The sequence below is a fragment of the Paralichthys olivaceus genome, chromosome 5 (genome assembly GCF_024713975.1).
Source record: "Paralichthys olivaceus isolate ysfri-2021 chromosome 5, ASM2471397v2, whole genome shotgun sequence".
Lineage (NCBI taxonomy): Eukaryota > Metazoa > Chordata > Actinopteri > Pleuronectiformes > Paralichthyidae > Paralichthys > Paralichthys olivaceus.
Window position 1 is genome coordinate 11,458,953 of NC_091097.1, and position 16,000 is coordinate 11,474,952.

Below are 16,000 nucleotides of genomic sequence, written 5' to 3' on the forward strand. Positions count from 1 at the left end.
TTATATACTTGCACAATTTATTCAAATGTGTCTTCTTCACAGCTGTATTTTGTATTCGTGTATCTCGTCTTAACTTTGGGAAAACTTGTATTACTTTTATTGCGCATTATTGATTTACATCCACTGGATGGCAGTAAATCATCATTTAAAAGTGAGGAAGCATAGTGAGGATAGGTCACACTGACAGTAGTAATTGAAGAGTGGCTGGAGTCACAACGGTTGTATGTCATCGCCCTCCGGAAAATTCCAATCTGATTTTCCATCCTTCATTGATGTGACGTGTCAGTCTCTCTGCTAGTAATTTAGCCCACTACTGCTACGAATTTATCTATCCTCACGCAAATAATGCTGGCACTAACAAGGCCATTTCCGAATATTAGTAACACCCATTTTCCTCTGTGCCTCTCAAATGAAAATATGATTCACTCAGCCACTCATGCTACTGTGGTTTATATCACCTGATAATGCAGAGCGAAACTACAAATGTTGCTGAGACCGTTTTTTATGTTCCTCTGAGCATTTTTCACTGTAAATTTGCATGACTGGACACAAATATCCCTCTGGTCTTTTGATTGTCCAGTCAAATGCACATTATTTGTTCTGTCTGTCATTATTTCACTACGATGAGAAGTCTGGGCTTGTCGTTTGACGTTGCGTCACCTAAACTTTCCCATTTATATAGTTGGCCTATAAGGCAGGTATCAGTGGGTCCTCTATTCACTTTGATGACACATACCTGAACCAAAAGCCCATCCTGTTTTGCTGTTATAAAACTTCCCCACAGCAAAGTTCAACAAGAGAAAGTGAAACTGACCTAAACATGTATACAAATATATAGAAATATAGACCCAGGTGGGAATTTTCTAGATGTGCAAATACAAACAAATATTTCCTTATATGTTGTGACTTCTATGTGGCCTGTGAAGTTCTTGCTGTCAGGTGACATAACAATAGTGATGATTAAGTGTAAAACAGGGTTAACCACATATTGCAGACTAAGCAGAAAAAGAAGTACACAAAAGAGGAATTACATAATAGTACAAGCTTTTACATGGTAGCGGTCTCCATGAGCTTTACCCAAGAAAGAACCCATAACATTTTGGTGCCGATCCAGATCAGGGACCCAGGATTTTTAAAATTTCTTTAATATTACGAGTTAGGGTTGTTTTTTTTGTTTTTTTAACAAAGGATTTATGGATCTTGTAATAAAAAAAACAGTCATGATTGGGGGGGTGATGTTTATGAGTTGTGCTATTTGGTGCAGATCCAAATAAAAATCTGGATCTATTGAATTTAAAGGAGGTTTGTTCCATACTGTGTTTCCTTCTGGGATGTCCCAGGTTAAAAGTGAATGTCCATAAATTTCATCTGTGTTTATTTTTGTATAATTGTTAAGTATTGATTGCATTACTTTTATCACTGTAGTTACCAGTCTTATCAAAACTGTGCAGAGAAAATGCTAGCAAAATCTACCATTCCAGTTATTGCTTCAATTAGTCAGTGTTGAATAATAATATAAAATCTGATTCTTGTTTAATTACACTAATCAATCCTTCTGTGACTTTTAGGAAAATGTCACATGGGAGTAAAAAAAGCAAAGTACTGACTTTCAGTTTTAACAACAAATATAATGTCACAGATGATAAAATATAATTTCTTTATCCATCTTAAAATAAGGAACTGAATAAGTCATTTTAAAAAGAATTCATTTCACAGTTTGTCTTTCCTTCCTTCTCTCCCTGGTAGTGAGTCTTGTTCCTTCTTTTTTTGTGAGCGTTGGTGAGTAGAGGAAGAAAGGGCCAGCCCCAAGACCCAGACGCTCACAATCTGGGTTTGCTGTGTTTTCCCTCTGCAACATATAGGGAAAGTACCATCTGTATTCCTCTTTTGTTAGAAACTCAGAGCAAGGCAGAACACTGTCATACACCAAAACGTTCTCATCACATGCACACGCTGAGCTCAGGAAACAACGCACACACTGTCTTGGTGCACAGCAGAGGAAACTGCAGGACCTGTGTAGACGGTCGTCGGCTCTTAACATCTGTCTTCAGGTAGCTCTCTGATCTGCTGTCGGTCTAACGATGTCACAGCGTAGCCAGCATTGCCTCGTCCACGTCCTCCTGTTGTGGACTGCCGTACTGTCCATCATGCAAGTCTTGTTCTTCATCTTCTACTTCACAGTTGGACGTCAGGTGAGACAGACGGAATTCATTAAATTTTCAGGTTGTTAACTTGTACAAGAGCTTTTAAAAGCCCTTTTTCAATGAGTGACAGAGAGGATGATGTGAGCACTGCTGTGTTAAAATACCCCAGCAATGCACCTGTTCTTTCTTGTGGTTTTGATAGTAGCAGCTGGTGAGACTCAGCCTGTGCTCTACAACTGCTCATAGACGTCCGTCATCGTCATTTTACATCAATTTCACATAGAAGATACAAAACTACAAAGTTCAAACAACAATAATCTAAAAAGCATTGCATTATGGTTGACTTCAAAAACTTGTTTGAAATAGATATTTTAATTCTGACAGACAATGCGTTTATATTCTGTTTTCTTATACTGTAGTTACAATATAAACAATATAGTTGTTTATTTCATAAGTTACCAAATAAAAGACCATTTAGAGAACTGGGTCAAAGTGCATTTGCTGGATATCATAACCCTCTTGTCACATTCATTTTGAGCATATTTTGTGTTTTTGTTTCCCTCTACATTCACAGCACAATATCGCCGGGGCACCAACGAACACAATGCAAATCCAGTCAAACAACACACCGTCGGTAAGAAAACCACAGCTTCAGAATTTGTGCTTTCATCTGTCGACCTGTTGCGTCATCGCCCCGTTCGTGGAAATGCCAGTAAACTGTGTTGTTGTCTCTTTGTTTTCCTTCCGAAGATTAACGTACTTCATTCTGTCCTCACGCTCAAAGGGATAGTTCACCCAAAAATGCCATTGAAGGGGTGGGCAAAGTGTTTGAGTCCACAAAACACTTGAAAAATGGTGAATGGTGAAAAAAACATGGTGTTGAATATGATAGAATATAATATGTCAGGGCTTACAGACACTTGGATGACACCACAGGAGCAGTATGGAGGCTCTTTCTGGGGTTTTTTCTGTTTGAAGACTTAGTCACCATTTTCTTCAATTGTGTGAGATATGGCTGCAACACTGTTTACCCCTGAAACTCCAAAAGAGTTTTGTAGACTCAAACACTTCACCCACCCCTCCATCAGTGAATTTGTATTTTTGGCTGAACTATCCCTTTAAGGTGAAGGCCCTTGTCTCCTGGCCATGTTGCTGATCTGTGTGTCATAGACCACATTCACTGTGGAAATTTTGAGATTAATGGAGCTGTTCCTTTTTCAATAGTTTTCCACCGAGCATGGGCTTCTCTTGGGAAAGGGGAAAATGCTCACCTTTCAGGCCTCTGATGGTAAAGTTGTTTCATTTCTGTAACATATGACAATTGCTGTAAAAGATGGAATGAATGGATGAAGCTTGGAAATATAGAACATGTCCTGGTCAGAGAGAATATGTAATTCCAGCATATACATTTTAACCACATGTATTTTCATAATACAACTTCGGGTGATTCATGCTGGCTTCATATACAGTCATCACTTAACACAGGATATCTAGAATACAATTCTGACTAAAAGCTTCTTTTCTGTTGCCCACAGACAAAACGGGGGCTACATGGTTGGCGAAGAATCCAGACTCAAGCCGGGTCTTAGTGGGAAAGGGAAACACTCTGATTGTAAAGAAGGACGGTTACTACTTCCTTAATCTCCAGGTGACGCTGTGCTCGTGTGAAGAAGAGCACACAGTGAGTCTGAAGTGGGATGGCAAACCCCTCCTGCAGGGTTCGATTAACACCAAGCCGTGCAGCACGGGCATCATGGCCAAGGTAGAGGAGCTGTATGCTGGAGGGGCCCTGGAGGTCACCATCAAACCCAATATCAGTGATATTGAGAGTAATGTTAATATCTGCATTAACACCACTGAGTCTGTAACTCACCTGGATATCATCTACATGCTCAAGCCCTAGACGCAGCTCTGATACAAGACATCCCTTCTAAACCATTGGCATGTTGCAGGGTGCCCTTCCAGCCCAAAAGGACCCAATGACCCTGGTCAAAGTTTATTTATTGTTCTCTTGTTACCAAACTGACTCGTCCTCAGTCAGAGAGGTGACAGAGATTGAGAGGACTGAATTCAAAATGCACCCCAACTGAATTTGCACAGATTCAAAATGTTATTATCTCGGTCAATAAGGTAAACTTACCGTGCAACAGCTCCAGGATTGGTCCTGGTCGACAACATCACTACGACTTCTTTTCAAATTCACACTTAAAAGGTCAGCTTTATAGTAATGTAGATATAAAGTAAACAATATGAGGTTTGAGGGGATTTTTATATTTTTATGAGAGAAGCAAAGGTGGATTGTTCTCATTGCTTTTAAAACAACGGTGTACGTTATGGTTGAACCTACTGGATTGTTTATTAGAATGTATTTCCTTGTTGGAGTTTAATATGTGTATTTAGCTCCATGAATGTATTGTTCTGAAGTGCAACACCTGGCAGAAAAACTAACTTTTGTAGCCGGACGTATCATATCTAGCTTATTGCTAATTTATATTTTTTGATATGTTTTAACTATGTTAATTATATATTTATGTTTGTACATATTTATGTACAGTATATGTAGGGATATACTGTATTTAACAAAATTCTTTGGACAGGTTTGTCCCTGTGTAACATTCATACACATATGTACAGCATTTTCTTTATTAATTGTTGCAATAAAATATTTAAAAATTGTACAAACTCAACCATATTGTTTGTAAGTGTTCAAGAAGACAGAAATGTCAGTAATTCCTGTTTCTTTTCATTATCTATAATGATTTTAGGACACTGAATTTATTAATTTATTAATCGATAACAATAAACACAATAACGTACGTAATATTATTTTATTCATTGTCTATATTTAAAGTGAAATGACTTGACAGAACGAACCTGATACTCCTTCACTACTCTGACCATGCATTGTGACTCCTGAAATCAAAAGTCATGGTGGTTTATGTGAAAAGTTTCATGTTTTAAGGTTTTTATTTGGTTTTGTCAAAGATTTTCAGCTGTTACATCTGACAATGTTTGAACATCATTCAGAAAAAAATATTGCGTTTATTCTTGAATCCTTTGAATGTCTTTTTGCATCTGATACAAAAAAAATACTGCAATTAAAACTTTACAATTAAAAACATCATTTTCTTCATCGTGTTTCTTATCTTCCATATGTTTCAAAAGCACCGTTATGGAGCTGAACAGGGGGAATTGACCTACATTGATTAAAATGTGTGAGTCATTTTCAAGACCCTGGATAAAAAGTGAAAGTGAGGAGTCAGAGGTTGAAAGTGGGACCCCGCAGATTTAGCGGGACCCTCCCTGCTGAGTGCTGTCGAGGAATATGCCCTCCACGTTCTGACAAAGCCAAATGAAAGCTCTTCATGCAAACATCCTACAGTATTTCTTTTGAATTAGATCACAACACTAGAGATAAATCATGAAAAGGTCATTGGAACATGATAGGAGTCATCACAGCTAAGACACACATTTTCCAAGTTACTGGGGTTTCATCTGAGAGCTCTTCTTTTCCAGACCTCAGCTGCACAAATACATCTCTCACCACATGTTGTATTAGTTGCTGCCACCGCAGCTTTCGATTACACCAGGGAGAAGTCCAAGATGTTCAATTTGAATGCAGATAGCAGAGATAAACAGTTACAACCCACTCTGTCTCATTTATCAGAGGCATCTGTATATGTTTGTTCCTATCTTTGCTTTCCACTGCCTGATTTCTGCACGGACGTGTGTCCCCGTGAACATGTGTGGCAGATACTGTGAAATCCCTTATCACCTCTTTCCCATCACGTTCACCTCAACGTTACTGAGACAGCTTGCGTGAGCAGACAGACATGTGGGCTTCGACCTGAATTATGTGCTCGCTCACACACTGCTGTTGTTTTTCAGAGTATGTCAGTAAATAAAAAATAAAAAAGATCTGACTGAATACAAGATGTGTCCGATAATAATAATAATAATGATAGTAATAACGATAGAAATGATAATAAACTTTATTTACATAGCACCCTTCAAAACATTGTTACAAGTTGCTTCACAAGTAAAAAATTGAAGGTAAACAACAGAAAATGATTCAAAGCTATTTGAAGATCACACAGCATTAGACAATATTAGATCTCAAGGACTACAAATGTTACAGATGAGGGAAGAATAAAAATGAAATACTTTAAAATTATGGAGAAATTGTAAAATCATAACTAAAAAGATAAATAAATAAAGCTACGCACACAAGGAGTTTAAACCTCAATTGAAAATGACACTACGAGTCATTCAACCTGTGAGCGAAAGGTTTCAAATTCTCTTGTTGGACGTGTTTTAAAAATGAATTGACACTTCAGACACATATCAGGCCTCCGCTGCGCTCTACTTGATCCAGACACCAACACAAGGGGACAGCATTCAGCCGTCTACCATCACCTCCCTCTTTCACTTTTGATTTGTTTGAAAATGCTACCACTGTAAAATAAAGGCCTCACAGTGGCTGAGCTGGTGCTTTATAGATTAACCAGACTGATATCTGAAGTGGTACGACTGATTTCGTTTTACTGTTTGTTTTCATGAATGGAACTGTGAAGAATTGGTCGCAGTTATACAGTGCTGCTGCTCGAACCTCGACCACACAGCCGAAAACTGCTCCCCCTCTTTTGTTATTACAGCCTCTCACGTTTCACAATGGAAAATGATGATTTACAGATGACAAAATACATGGATGCCACATGACAAAGAAATCTAAGTCAAGGTCAAACCGTTGTTTGACAGATATTATGTTGAATGCCGCAGTTAGAGCACATATACTGCTAAGCTCTGGACACCCCCCCCCCCCTTAAACCCCCATGGCCTTCACCGCCACTTCCTCCCCAGTTTACAAATACAAAACTCTGTGGGTGTTTCTTCAAAGCGGCTTCTCCGAACAGATACACAGCTGAATGGAAAGTGCAACAGTGGGTGCATGAGCGATGTGTGACAAATAGTACTTGCAGAAAGTGATGGGGCTTTTGCACAAGGCACGTCAACACGCTTGTCACTGTGGGGAGGAATTGACAAAGATATAAAGTGTGCTGACTTGAATAATGATAATTCCTGGATTGTGGGATTTATAAAATTCGAATTTCTGATCTCAGGGGTGTCAGAGCAGGGATTAAAAGTTCTGAAGCATAAAGCAGTCGGATCATGTAGCGATGTGAGAGTGATCAGTAAAATCTTACACTGAATTCTGGGGGAGCCTGTGTAGTTTGGTGTTTGTCTTGCTTCTGCAATATATATATACAGTAATTCAGTTCATACTGTTGTGTGTCACTGTGGCATTGAAAAAAAATCTTCTCCACATATCGTGTCATGTGGTTGAACTGAGGGGGTGAGACTTTGTTGCTACTGAGCTACTCTGAGGCCACACCTGACTCGATAGGAAGTGAGTTCACTTCACTGCGGAAAATGACCAGAGGAAACATCCCAGACAACCAGAAGATCTTTTCCATAATTATCTGTTTATCTCTTTATTTTCTATAAATTATTGTACAAAAATACAATATGATTAAAGCCTTTTTGTCACTCGTTCCGCCACTGAAGGAATAATAAATAAATGGTGCGAAAGTGTGTGTTACAGCAAGGACAAAAGAACAGTTTGGATGCTTTTGATTATTGGAGGAAAATTTGAATGATATCTATGACGAGATATTTATATTAGGTACATTTCTACTCCAAACCTTTAGATTTGTGGTGATTGTTTTATTTTTATTTAACTAGGAAAGTCCCAATGAGATTAAGATTCTCTTTTTCAAGGTAGACCTAGCCAAGATTGGCAGCAGCACAGGTAAATACATGTGTAACGCACAACCAGGTAAGTTAAAAACAGCCCAATCCTATAGAATCTGCCTCCTGTTCTTTTATTCTGGTTTTAAAGGTGACGAGTGAGATTAATTTGCTGAGCTTTAAGTCAATCTGCAATAAATTCCGAGTCACAGGGGGAGAATAAGCAAAAGCCCTTTTCCCACTTTCTCTTTGAACATTGTGAAGAAGTTCTGACCACACAGAGAGTAACGCACAATACATTTCTGCATAATGCAGACACACAGGCAATGAGGGAACAGGCCCAGAATTGCCTTATACTGTATATACAAAGTTGTACCAGTGACGGAGTACAACTCACAAAGCTTTACAATTTATAATAATGATGAATAATAAGTGTGATATTTAAATCATGAATGCACCAAAGTTGTTCTCATAGGATTTGTGTCGATGGATTTTTGAGGTGTCGCTGACTCTCACGAACAAAGCGTCGTCTTGGTAAAGGTGAAACACTCCGCCCAGGTAACTGTTGGATTGAACATTTCCAGGGGTGTATTTCCTGGACCTCAGGAGGGTGATACTTCCTCCACGGTACCTTTCAGTATTCATATCTACAGAGTGGTAAAACACACCGCTCTCCAAGAAGAAAACCTTTGAATAGACATAGTAAAAACCTTCCTTCTGAATGATAAGGCTTCCGTTTCTGTAGTACATATCATGGAGTAGGGGATCTGCAATCATGCTCCACTCCATGATATGTGGTCCATGAACTGCATCTTGTCCACCTGGGGGAAAAAAGGGACAATGTGAAGTTTGATAATTATTTTTTACATGATGAATTGAATACTCAACCTTGTGCAAACTGCACTATACACAAGATACTTTGGATAATGGATTAGACAATGACAATGGTCTCACCTGTCAGATGTGCAAGTGGTTTGGAAGAAACAACATCTTGACTGGGTCCTTTAGTGAGAGAAATAACATCTATACGTGTGTGAGGACCAGAAACACAATGTCTCTAATGTGAACTAAATAGACAAAGTATATATATAAATGTACTTTGAGGGAGAAAGTGGGGACATACCTCCAGAGAGCTTAGAGAATGATGCTGAGGCAGCCTGAAACGCAAAAAAATATGATTTTACCTCTTGGTAGTGTGTGTATGTGAGTGAGCACATCCAGATTCTGTTGACGTGATAAAGTTGACTATGATACTATAGTATGTACATACATAATTATATATGCCAATATTATTATACACACACACACATTTACAAATGGTGAAAACAAAAGATGGTCCTTTTGACAAAAGATCTCTACTTAGATTTTATGATGTGCAACTTGATAGACAGATAGATAGATAGATAGATAGATAGATAGATAGATAGATAGATAGATAGATAGATAGATAGATAGATAGATAGATAGATAGATAGATAGATAGATAGATAGATAGATAGATAGATAGATAGATAGACTCACAAGAAAATATAAGTTGTTGACATCATAAAGTCTAAATGTGTTGAGGGACATTTTGTTTTTCTGTGGTTTTGATCTGTAAGTGTTACAAAGCAGCACAGGTGTCTGGTAACAAGGTAAATGAAAGGGCTGACACAGGAAATAGACCACTTCCTGTTCTTCACTGTCCCCTGTGTGCAGAGCATACTTGACAAATGCTGTGATGCCCCCACCACTCGCCCGGGGGGGGGGTTTAATATACTTCTCCATCTCCACTCCGCTCTCTTCCCCATAATAGTGGAATTCATTCACTGTCAGCATTTTAGGGGGAAAAAAAATTGTTCATACAATTGGAGTAAATGTCAGTTTTAGTTCCGTCACGAGGATCCTCTACCTCCACATGTGAATGTTGTGTAAAGACAAGGGTCAAAGTGAGATGGAGGCCTACTTCTTTTTCACAGTACACAGATGACATTATTTTTTAAGCTTCACCAAAAATCCATTATGACTGTGGGAGAATTTGATCAAAACCTGACTTGGACGAAAGTTATTTTCATATCGATTATTGAAGCGTGAAAGCGTAACAGAACTTTGTTAGGAAGCACATGATTCTTTGAAATACTGTATATAGATTCAAAAGTTATGTAGTAACTGTCCTTGCATTTCGTTCCTGTAAGATACATTTTATTGATGAAACTAATTAAAATTTTACAGCTCAAACACAACTTCATCACCAACACATATTTCATGACATTTATGTTTAAAGCTCACTTTTTTCTTTTTTCTCATTAACATTTGACCTAAATAGTATATTACATTTGTATATTAGATATCAAAGTATGATACATAAGAGTCAAGAAATTAAAGTGTTTAAGTTTTGGATTGGACATAAAAAGTAGGAAAAAACTCTTTACAAGTTAAATCGTCAAAGGGTGATAAATCTGAATGAGATTAAAAATATACAAAGAATAATTGTGACATCCATGTTATGAGAGTTTACATAGTTCATACTCACAGGTTCGAGTACGTAGAGACGGTAGATGAGGCAGGCTTCGATGGTGATGCCGCACAATGCCAGACTCACCAGCAGGAACAGCAGGGTCTGTGCCGCCCCTGCTCGCCATTGTCTCTGGCCCAGCCTGGGCGGTATAGGAGGCATGGTGGCATTGCGGTCCACCACATACACATTGTGAAGCCCGTGCTTGACCATACCTAAGGTGATCTGTCTGGAACTGAAAACAATGAAATAAGTTTGTGAATGTCCTCGAGAAGTTGTCAGAGGTTGTTGCTTCACAGGGGCCGTGGAGAGAGAGAGAGAGAGTGAGAGAGATGTATGTGACGCTCAAGAGATGGAGAAGTGTGAAGAGGCAGCAGAATGGGTGGGCTCACTTGTGGTTGGTTCAAGTGAATGTAGCTCACCAGTAGTCAGACTAAGAACAGACTCAGATATAGAAATCTTCCGACGTATCATGGAGACACCTTTCTGAGGTCGCCAGAGACCCACCTGTCTGCATTCAGCAAAGTGAAAATTATACCGAGGTGGATTTTTCACATGCAGCCGCAGAACCAGACAAACGACCAGATGTGAAGAATCAAGGTGGAGGCCAACGACAAACAAGAGACAGTCTCAACCTCCCCATCACGCCCCCCCCATTCCAGTGTATCAATGTTGAAATATCTCTATTCACACTTCCTCTCTTGATCACACACACTCGCAGTGGTTTCTCTCATGCAATCTTTGGACCAAAAATGAGATCAAGATTTGAATCACGACCACTTTCATGCTTACGGGGTCTCAGACTTTGGTCCTACGTGGGCTCAGACGAACACTTTGACTCTTCATTCAGGGTCATTCTTGGTGACAGGACAAGGACGGAGTCCGGTTCCTCAACTTTGCGCTGACATTGAATCAAGATCTGACTGTATTAATGAAGATGCAGTGCTGAAGTACAAGACCAAGATTTAAGTGAAATAAATCCACTAAACAGAGGCTCTGTGCTTCGACCCCTGGCTGCTCTGTTCTGCGTGCTGAAGTGTCCTTGGGCAAGACACTGCACCCCAAGTTCTCAAGTGTGTGAGTGATGTGTGATAGAGAAATATGCTGAGCATAGATGCACGGTTTGGGTGATTGGCAAAGGTGGTCATCAACACTCAAGAAGCTTTATATAGATACAGAACATTTCCCATTTAATCATCCTCTCTGCTCCTGTGACACTGTCTGTAGGTACCACTGTTGGAGAGGGAGAAGAGAGGAGCTGGTTGGTGTCGGACAGCACGTGAGTTTATAAGAATTCAACCAGATTCAAGAGAAACTCAAACAAACTAAGACACACTCATCACTCAGACAGACAGCTTCTCCATATCATCTTTTACCTTAAAGGTACAGTGTGTAGAATTTTGTGATATCTAGTGTTGAAAATGCATGTTGCAGCTGAACACCCCTCACCTCACCCTCTCCTTCCAAACATGAAAAAGAACCTGTGGGAGCTTTGGTTGTCATAAAAACTCAAAAGGCGCTTAGTTTGTCCAGTTTGGACTAATGTAAAAAACATGGTGGCCTCCGTAGAGAGGGTCCCCTTGATGTAAACATAAAGTATTTAAATAAAAAGGGCCTTTCTGGGGTAAAGAAAACTACAATTCATACAATTTAGATGAAATGAACTAGTGAAAACATCATGAGGATTATTCTACATTAAATTTCTGCCAATATTTCACCTAAATCTTACACACTGGACCTTTAAGCAGCTCATGTAAAACATGTCACCTATTCTGCGTGTGTGTATCCATGCACATGCAGTCCTACCCCAGGAGGAGAAGAAAGACAAAAAGACAAAAAGAGCAAAAGGGAGAAGCTCAGAATGAGGCTGGTCAGATATATAACTTAGTTTTATTATATCACACACACACATTCTGATTTGGAAGTTGACTTGAGGGCCTTCGAAAAATTCCATATCAGGCCCAGGGGCTGCTAGTTGAATAGCATCACAGTTTCTCTACATAGATATGAAAAAATCTTTTTTTGTAAGTCTCTATCACGGATGTAAAATTCCCATATCAAGCTTTTTGTCCGTTCTGACTCCCACAGCTCCATCTATGGGATACAACAGGACATGACAAGCACAAAATCATCTACTTGCTCAGAAAAAGAACAGGGACAAATCATCAAGAACTCCTTTTCAAAAATCAAATAAATAAAAAAAAACCTTTACGGTGTCAGTGCAGGCCTAGATATCCCCCATAGCTTTTTGCACCTTGATACCTTTCTGCCTCTCAGTTTTGCATGTGGCTGTTGTCCAGAGTGCAGAGCTCCATTGGTCCACACAGATAGTGGCTCCACTCACTCAGCTTTGAGAGAGGCGCCAGTGACTCTGCAGCCGTCAGAGTACCAGAGAAAGCACTCACAGACACAGAGTGAAATGGTTTTGTTGTAAATGTGTAACACAGGAGAAGAAAGTTGCTGAAAAGTAGGTGGGAGTGGAGTAAATGGAAAATGCACTGCGACCGGAGGAGGATGATGACTGTGTCTGCACAGCTCTGTTTGCTGGCATGTTTCACTCTGACTGGAGACTTTTCTTTGGCTTTGAGGCCAAATCAAGACGTGGAATTCACATTTCTGTTACCTGCCGGCAGCACCGAGAGTTTCTACCAAACCACTGTGAGAAACGACACCATGGAGGTTGAATATCAGGTGAATATAATTTTCTCCATATTTTTCTCTCTTGTCTGTCGTCCATGGGGACAGCGAAATGTTGTAGTTGAGGTTTTGAATAAGCTTGAATAAGCTTTGTGAATCGTATCTAACTGAAAAACAAGTGGACAGGTTCTGGACTTTGGTCTTGTAAGCAGTGCAGAAAGATACAACACCTAATCACCTGAGATAAGGAAGAAGTAGAAAAACAAAAGAAACCTTCTTCTACTTCCCCACATATACAGATAATATCATGTTTTTATCGTCCAGTAAGAACACAGATACACAAGATTTACTTAAAAGACCAAAATAGATAATGTCCAGCAAAATTAATCTCAAATCAATACTTTGACAAAGCATAAATGTTGTCATCAGTTTTGTTTTCCGAACATACAGCTTCAAATAAAAAATTATAGTCATACTCAAGTCATTCGCAACCTGTTGCCGGCCTTGAGACAATTTTATGGTTGTGACCTTTGCATTGTTTCACCTCACACCTCATACTGACAGTGCACCCTTCAGACACAGATACTAAACTATCCCATTAATATCACTGTGATGCATTGTTGCTGCTGACTGGACTACGGGCGCTTTAATTTGCACTTCAGACAGCAGCTGCTCACATAGTGTAATTACAGCTATGGGCTGATCGTCTGGAATGAAAATGCCAAGATAACAGAGGATATGTGAATGAATTGTGGGTAACCTGAATATTCTGCATGACCTCTGACCTTTAAAAAACAGCTGGAAACCCATTTATACAGATGTGTTTGAAACCATGCACCTTTTATTGTACTTCTGTCACAATGTCTTTCTGTTGCATAATATTTATTGTCGATTACAAGTTTTATGGTGCCATCACCTTCGCCAAGGTCTTTCCACATGTCTGTTATTGTTCAGGTTTCCACATAACTCAGTGGACGGATGTGGTGTGGGTCAGGGAAGAATCCATTGAATTTTGGTGCGGATCTGGACTAGGGGACGGATCCTGGACAACTTGGCCTTTTATTTAACATTTCACACTGTTTTTCCAGGGAATACTTCATGGATCTTAATGAAAAAAATCTGGCATATTGATGGGATTAACATCTATGAGTGTGTGAAGTGTGGTGCAGCTTGATTGGATTGAAGGGGACTGTTTGGCCTTGGCGGAGGTATGCACTCTACTGAGTGCCATTCCACTTTTATTATTTACTCACTGTCTTACAGGTGATAGCCGGGTCCGGTCTGGACGTTGGTTTTGCCCTCATCTCACCCGGCGGAGACCGGCTGGTCTCTGACTTCAGGCAATCTGACAACATTCACATGTGGGTCACCTATATGCTCTCCAGCAACCGCCTCCTTTGGAGTGATGCTCAGTCCCTGTAATAGGCCCACTCTTTATTTTTTTTCAAAACCAATCATCTAGAAATTGGAAGCAAGTATTAAAGTAGCACTTGGGAGTTTACTACAAAAAGAATGTGAGAACCCGTACAAGAAATATATACCTTCAGATCTTGTACATGTATCATCACACAGACTTTTTTGAGAACCTTTAATACACTCTTCTATTTTGTTGTGTCTTAATAATGAATCATACGATGTTGTTGAGAGCAAATCCCCTCTGGAACACCTATTTTCTTTTCTGCAGGGTGTCTCCCACAGAGGATGGAGACTACCGGCTGTGTTTCGACAACAGCTTCAGTAAAATGTCGGTGAAGGTTGTGTTCTTTGGGGTGAGCGTCAGGCCAAACAGCCAGAGCGGTGCAAGTAGGGGCCAAGATGAGTGGATGGACGTGGCCATGGCCGAGAGCATGGTGGAGTACAAACTGGAGGACATCAGGGTGAGGGGGAAACACAGGGAGCTTTGATTTCCCTCCAAACCTTGTATCATCTCACACTTCTCTCTCATCTGTGCTGTTCTTTCTCTTCCAGGTGACGATGGACTCCGTGTACCAGCGACTGGAGAGGACCCGTCAGCTCCAGACCTCGCTGCGGGCCTTTGAGGCGAGGGACCGCTACCTTCTGGAGGACAACCTGTGGCGGGTGTCCTTCTGGTCCTGCCTCAACCTGCTCGTCATGCTGACTGTTGCGGCCACACAAATGTACACCCTGCAACGTCTCTTTGACAGCAACAAGCGGACCAGCACCTAGTCACAACAGAGCTGTTTCGCTGATCTCCAGCAAACACCTCACTGCTCTCACGCTGGAGAGATGGACGTTCAATTGATATGTGAGCAGAACTTAAAGGGATAGTTCACATCTTTTACAAAAACTGATTAATCATGCACTGAGGAACTTTTTTAAATTACAGCCAAAGAGTGCTTATGTTTTTATGTTTTTTCTGTTTGGTCCAGTCTTACCAACACCTGAATATCTTACAGGACTGGAATATGCACAAACCAAAGACTGTACATAAAGATGGACGACGCATCTTCACTTCCTCCCACTCTCCAGAAATGAAGCCAAATAGCCTGCAGACGAAAGCTGCCAGCTTGTGCAGACGATGATCAAACATTTCACCCCATTTTAATAGCAACAAATAAACCTTAAATGTCAGAAACCCTCATATATGGTTTTTTTGGGCCCTGTCCCATCAACATATATGGAGGAGTCAGAGTTAATGACCTATACTGCTTCCAGCCACACAGGAGCAATCAACACATTTTGGCTTCATTTTTTGGGAGCTGTGATATCGTCCATCTTTAAATAGTCTATGACACACACAGATATTTGTTAATACCATCGTTGAAGCTTTTAACTCAAACCTTTCTCACTGATTGATTTTATTGAATTTCAAATATTACAAACAAAACATTACTAGAGCCTATATTATGACAAAGCAAATAAACATCACTTACTGGACACCCTTTTTTTGCTGAGCTGTTTAAAAAGACAAAAATAAACAATGGAATTGAAAGTTGGAAGTTGAATAACCGGAAAT

At 39.9% G+C, this 16,000-nt stretch overlaps 3 protein-coding genes across 5 annotated transcripts; 2 read left to right on the forward strand and 1 right to left on the reverse strand.

Moving 5' to 3' along the window:
* Positions 1-1,775: 1,775 nt before the first annotated feature.
* Positions 1,776-5,265, forward strand: tnfsf18 (TNF superfamily member 18). The gene is made up of 4 exons (XM_069524705.1): positions 1,776-2,192; positions 2,719-2,778; positions 3,369-3,432; positions 3,680-5,265. The coding sequence occupies exons 1-4, from the start codon at positions 2,082-2,084 to the stop codon at positions 4,045-4,047; spliced, it is 603 nt and encodes a 200-aa protein (XP_069380806.1). The 5' UTR covers positions 1,776-2,081; the 3' UTR covers positions 4,048-5,265.
* A 2,343-nt stretch (positions 5,266-7,608) lies between these two features.
* On the reverse strand, positions 7,609-10,784 carry tnfsf14 (TNF superfamily member 14). Of its 2 annotated transcripts, none has more exons than XM_020094435.2 (4): positions 10,405-10,784; positions 9,016-9,049; positions 8,847-8,894; positions 7,609-8,713 (listed from the first exon to the last, which is right to left on the reverse strand). In XM_020094435.2, exons 1-4 carry the CDS (start codon positions 10,597-10,599, stop codon positions 8,334-8,336), a joined length of 657 nt encoding a protein of 218 aa, XP_019949994.2. In that variant the 5' UTR covers positions 10,600-10,784; the 3' UTR covers positions 7,609-8,333. The 2 variants fall into 2 exon arrangements, with proteins under 2 accessions (XP_019949994.2, XP_019949995.2); XM_020094436.2 differs by having other exon boundaries at positions 8,847-8,915.
* Positions 10,785-12,677: 1,893 nt separating this feature from the next.
* tmed1a (transmembrane p24 trafficking protein 1a) lies at positions 12,678-15,976 on the forward strand. Of its 2 annotated transcripts, XR_002203040.2 has the most exons (5): positions 12,678-13,077; positions 14,287-14,384; positions 14,708-14,900; positions 14,992-15,289; positions 15,441-15,976. XR_002203040.2 is itself a non-coding variant. In XM_020094484.2 (4 exons), exons 1-4 carry the CDS (start codon positions 12,880-12,882, stop codon positions 15,208-15,210), a joined length of 708 nt encoding a protein of 235 aa, XP_019950043.2. In that variant the 5' UTR covers positions 12,678-12,879; the 3' UTR covers positions 15,211-15,921. The 2 variants fall into 2 exon arrangements, 1 of the variants encoding a protein (XP_019950043.2); XM_020094484.2 differs by having other exon boundaries at positions 14,992-15,921.
* The last annotated feature ends 24 nt before the right edge of the window (positions 15,977-16,000 follow it).

Excerpts from the sequence above, each read along its gene's own strand:
- tnfsf18 (XM_069524705.1), top strand. The coding sequence starts at position 2,082 with ATGTCACAGCGTAGCCAGCATTGCCTCGTCCACGTCCTCCTGTTGTGG. Across the intron at positions 2,193-2,718 it reads ACTTCACAGTTGGACGTCAG|CACAATATCGCCGGGGCACC; the intron begins GTGAGACAGACG and ends CTACATTCACAG. Across the intron at positions 2,779-3,368 it reads AGTCAAACAACACACCGTCG|TTTTCCACCGAGCATGGGCT; the intron begins GTAAGAAAACCA and ends CTTTTTCAATAG.
- tnfsf14 (XM_020094436.2), bottom strand. The coding sequence starts at position 10,599 with ATGGTCAAGCACGGGCTTCACAATGTGTATGTGGTGGACCGCAATGCC. Across the intron at positions 8,916-9,015 it reads ATTCTCTAAGCTCTCTGGAG|ATGTTATTTCTCTCACTAAA; the intron begins GTATGTCCCCAC and ends ACACACGTATAG. Across the intron at positions 8,714-8,846 it reads ACCACTTGCACATCTGACAG|GTGGACAAGATGCAGTTCAT; the intron begins GTGAGACCATTG and ends TTTTTCCCCCAG.
- tmed1a (XM_020094484.2), top strand. The coding sequence starts at position 12,880 with ATGCACTGCGACCGGAGGAGGATGATGACTGTGTCTGCACAGCTCTGT. Across the intron at positions 13,078-14,286 it reads CCATGGAGGTTGAATATCAG|GTGATAGCCGGGTCCGGTCT; the intron begins GTGAATATAATT and ends ACTGTCTTACAG. Across the intron at positions 14,901-14,991 it reads ACAAACTGGAGGACATCAGG|GTGACGATGGACTCCGTGTA; the intron begins GTGAGGGGGAAA and ends TTTCTCTTCCAG.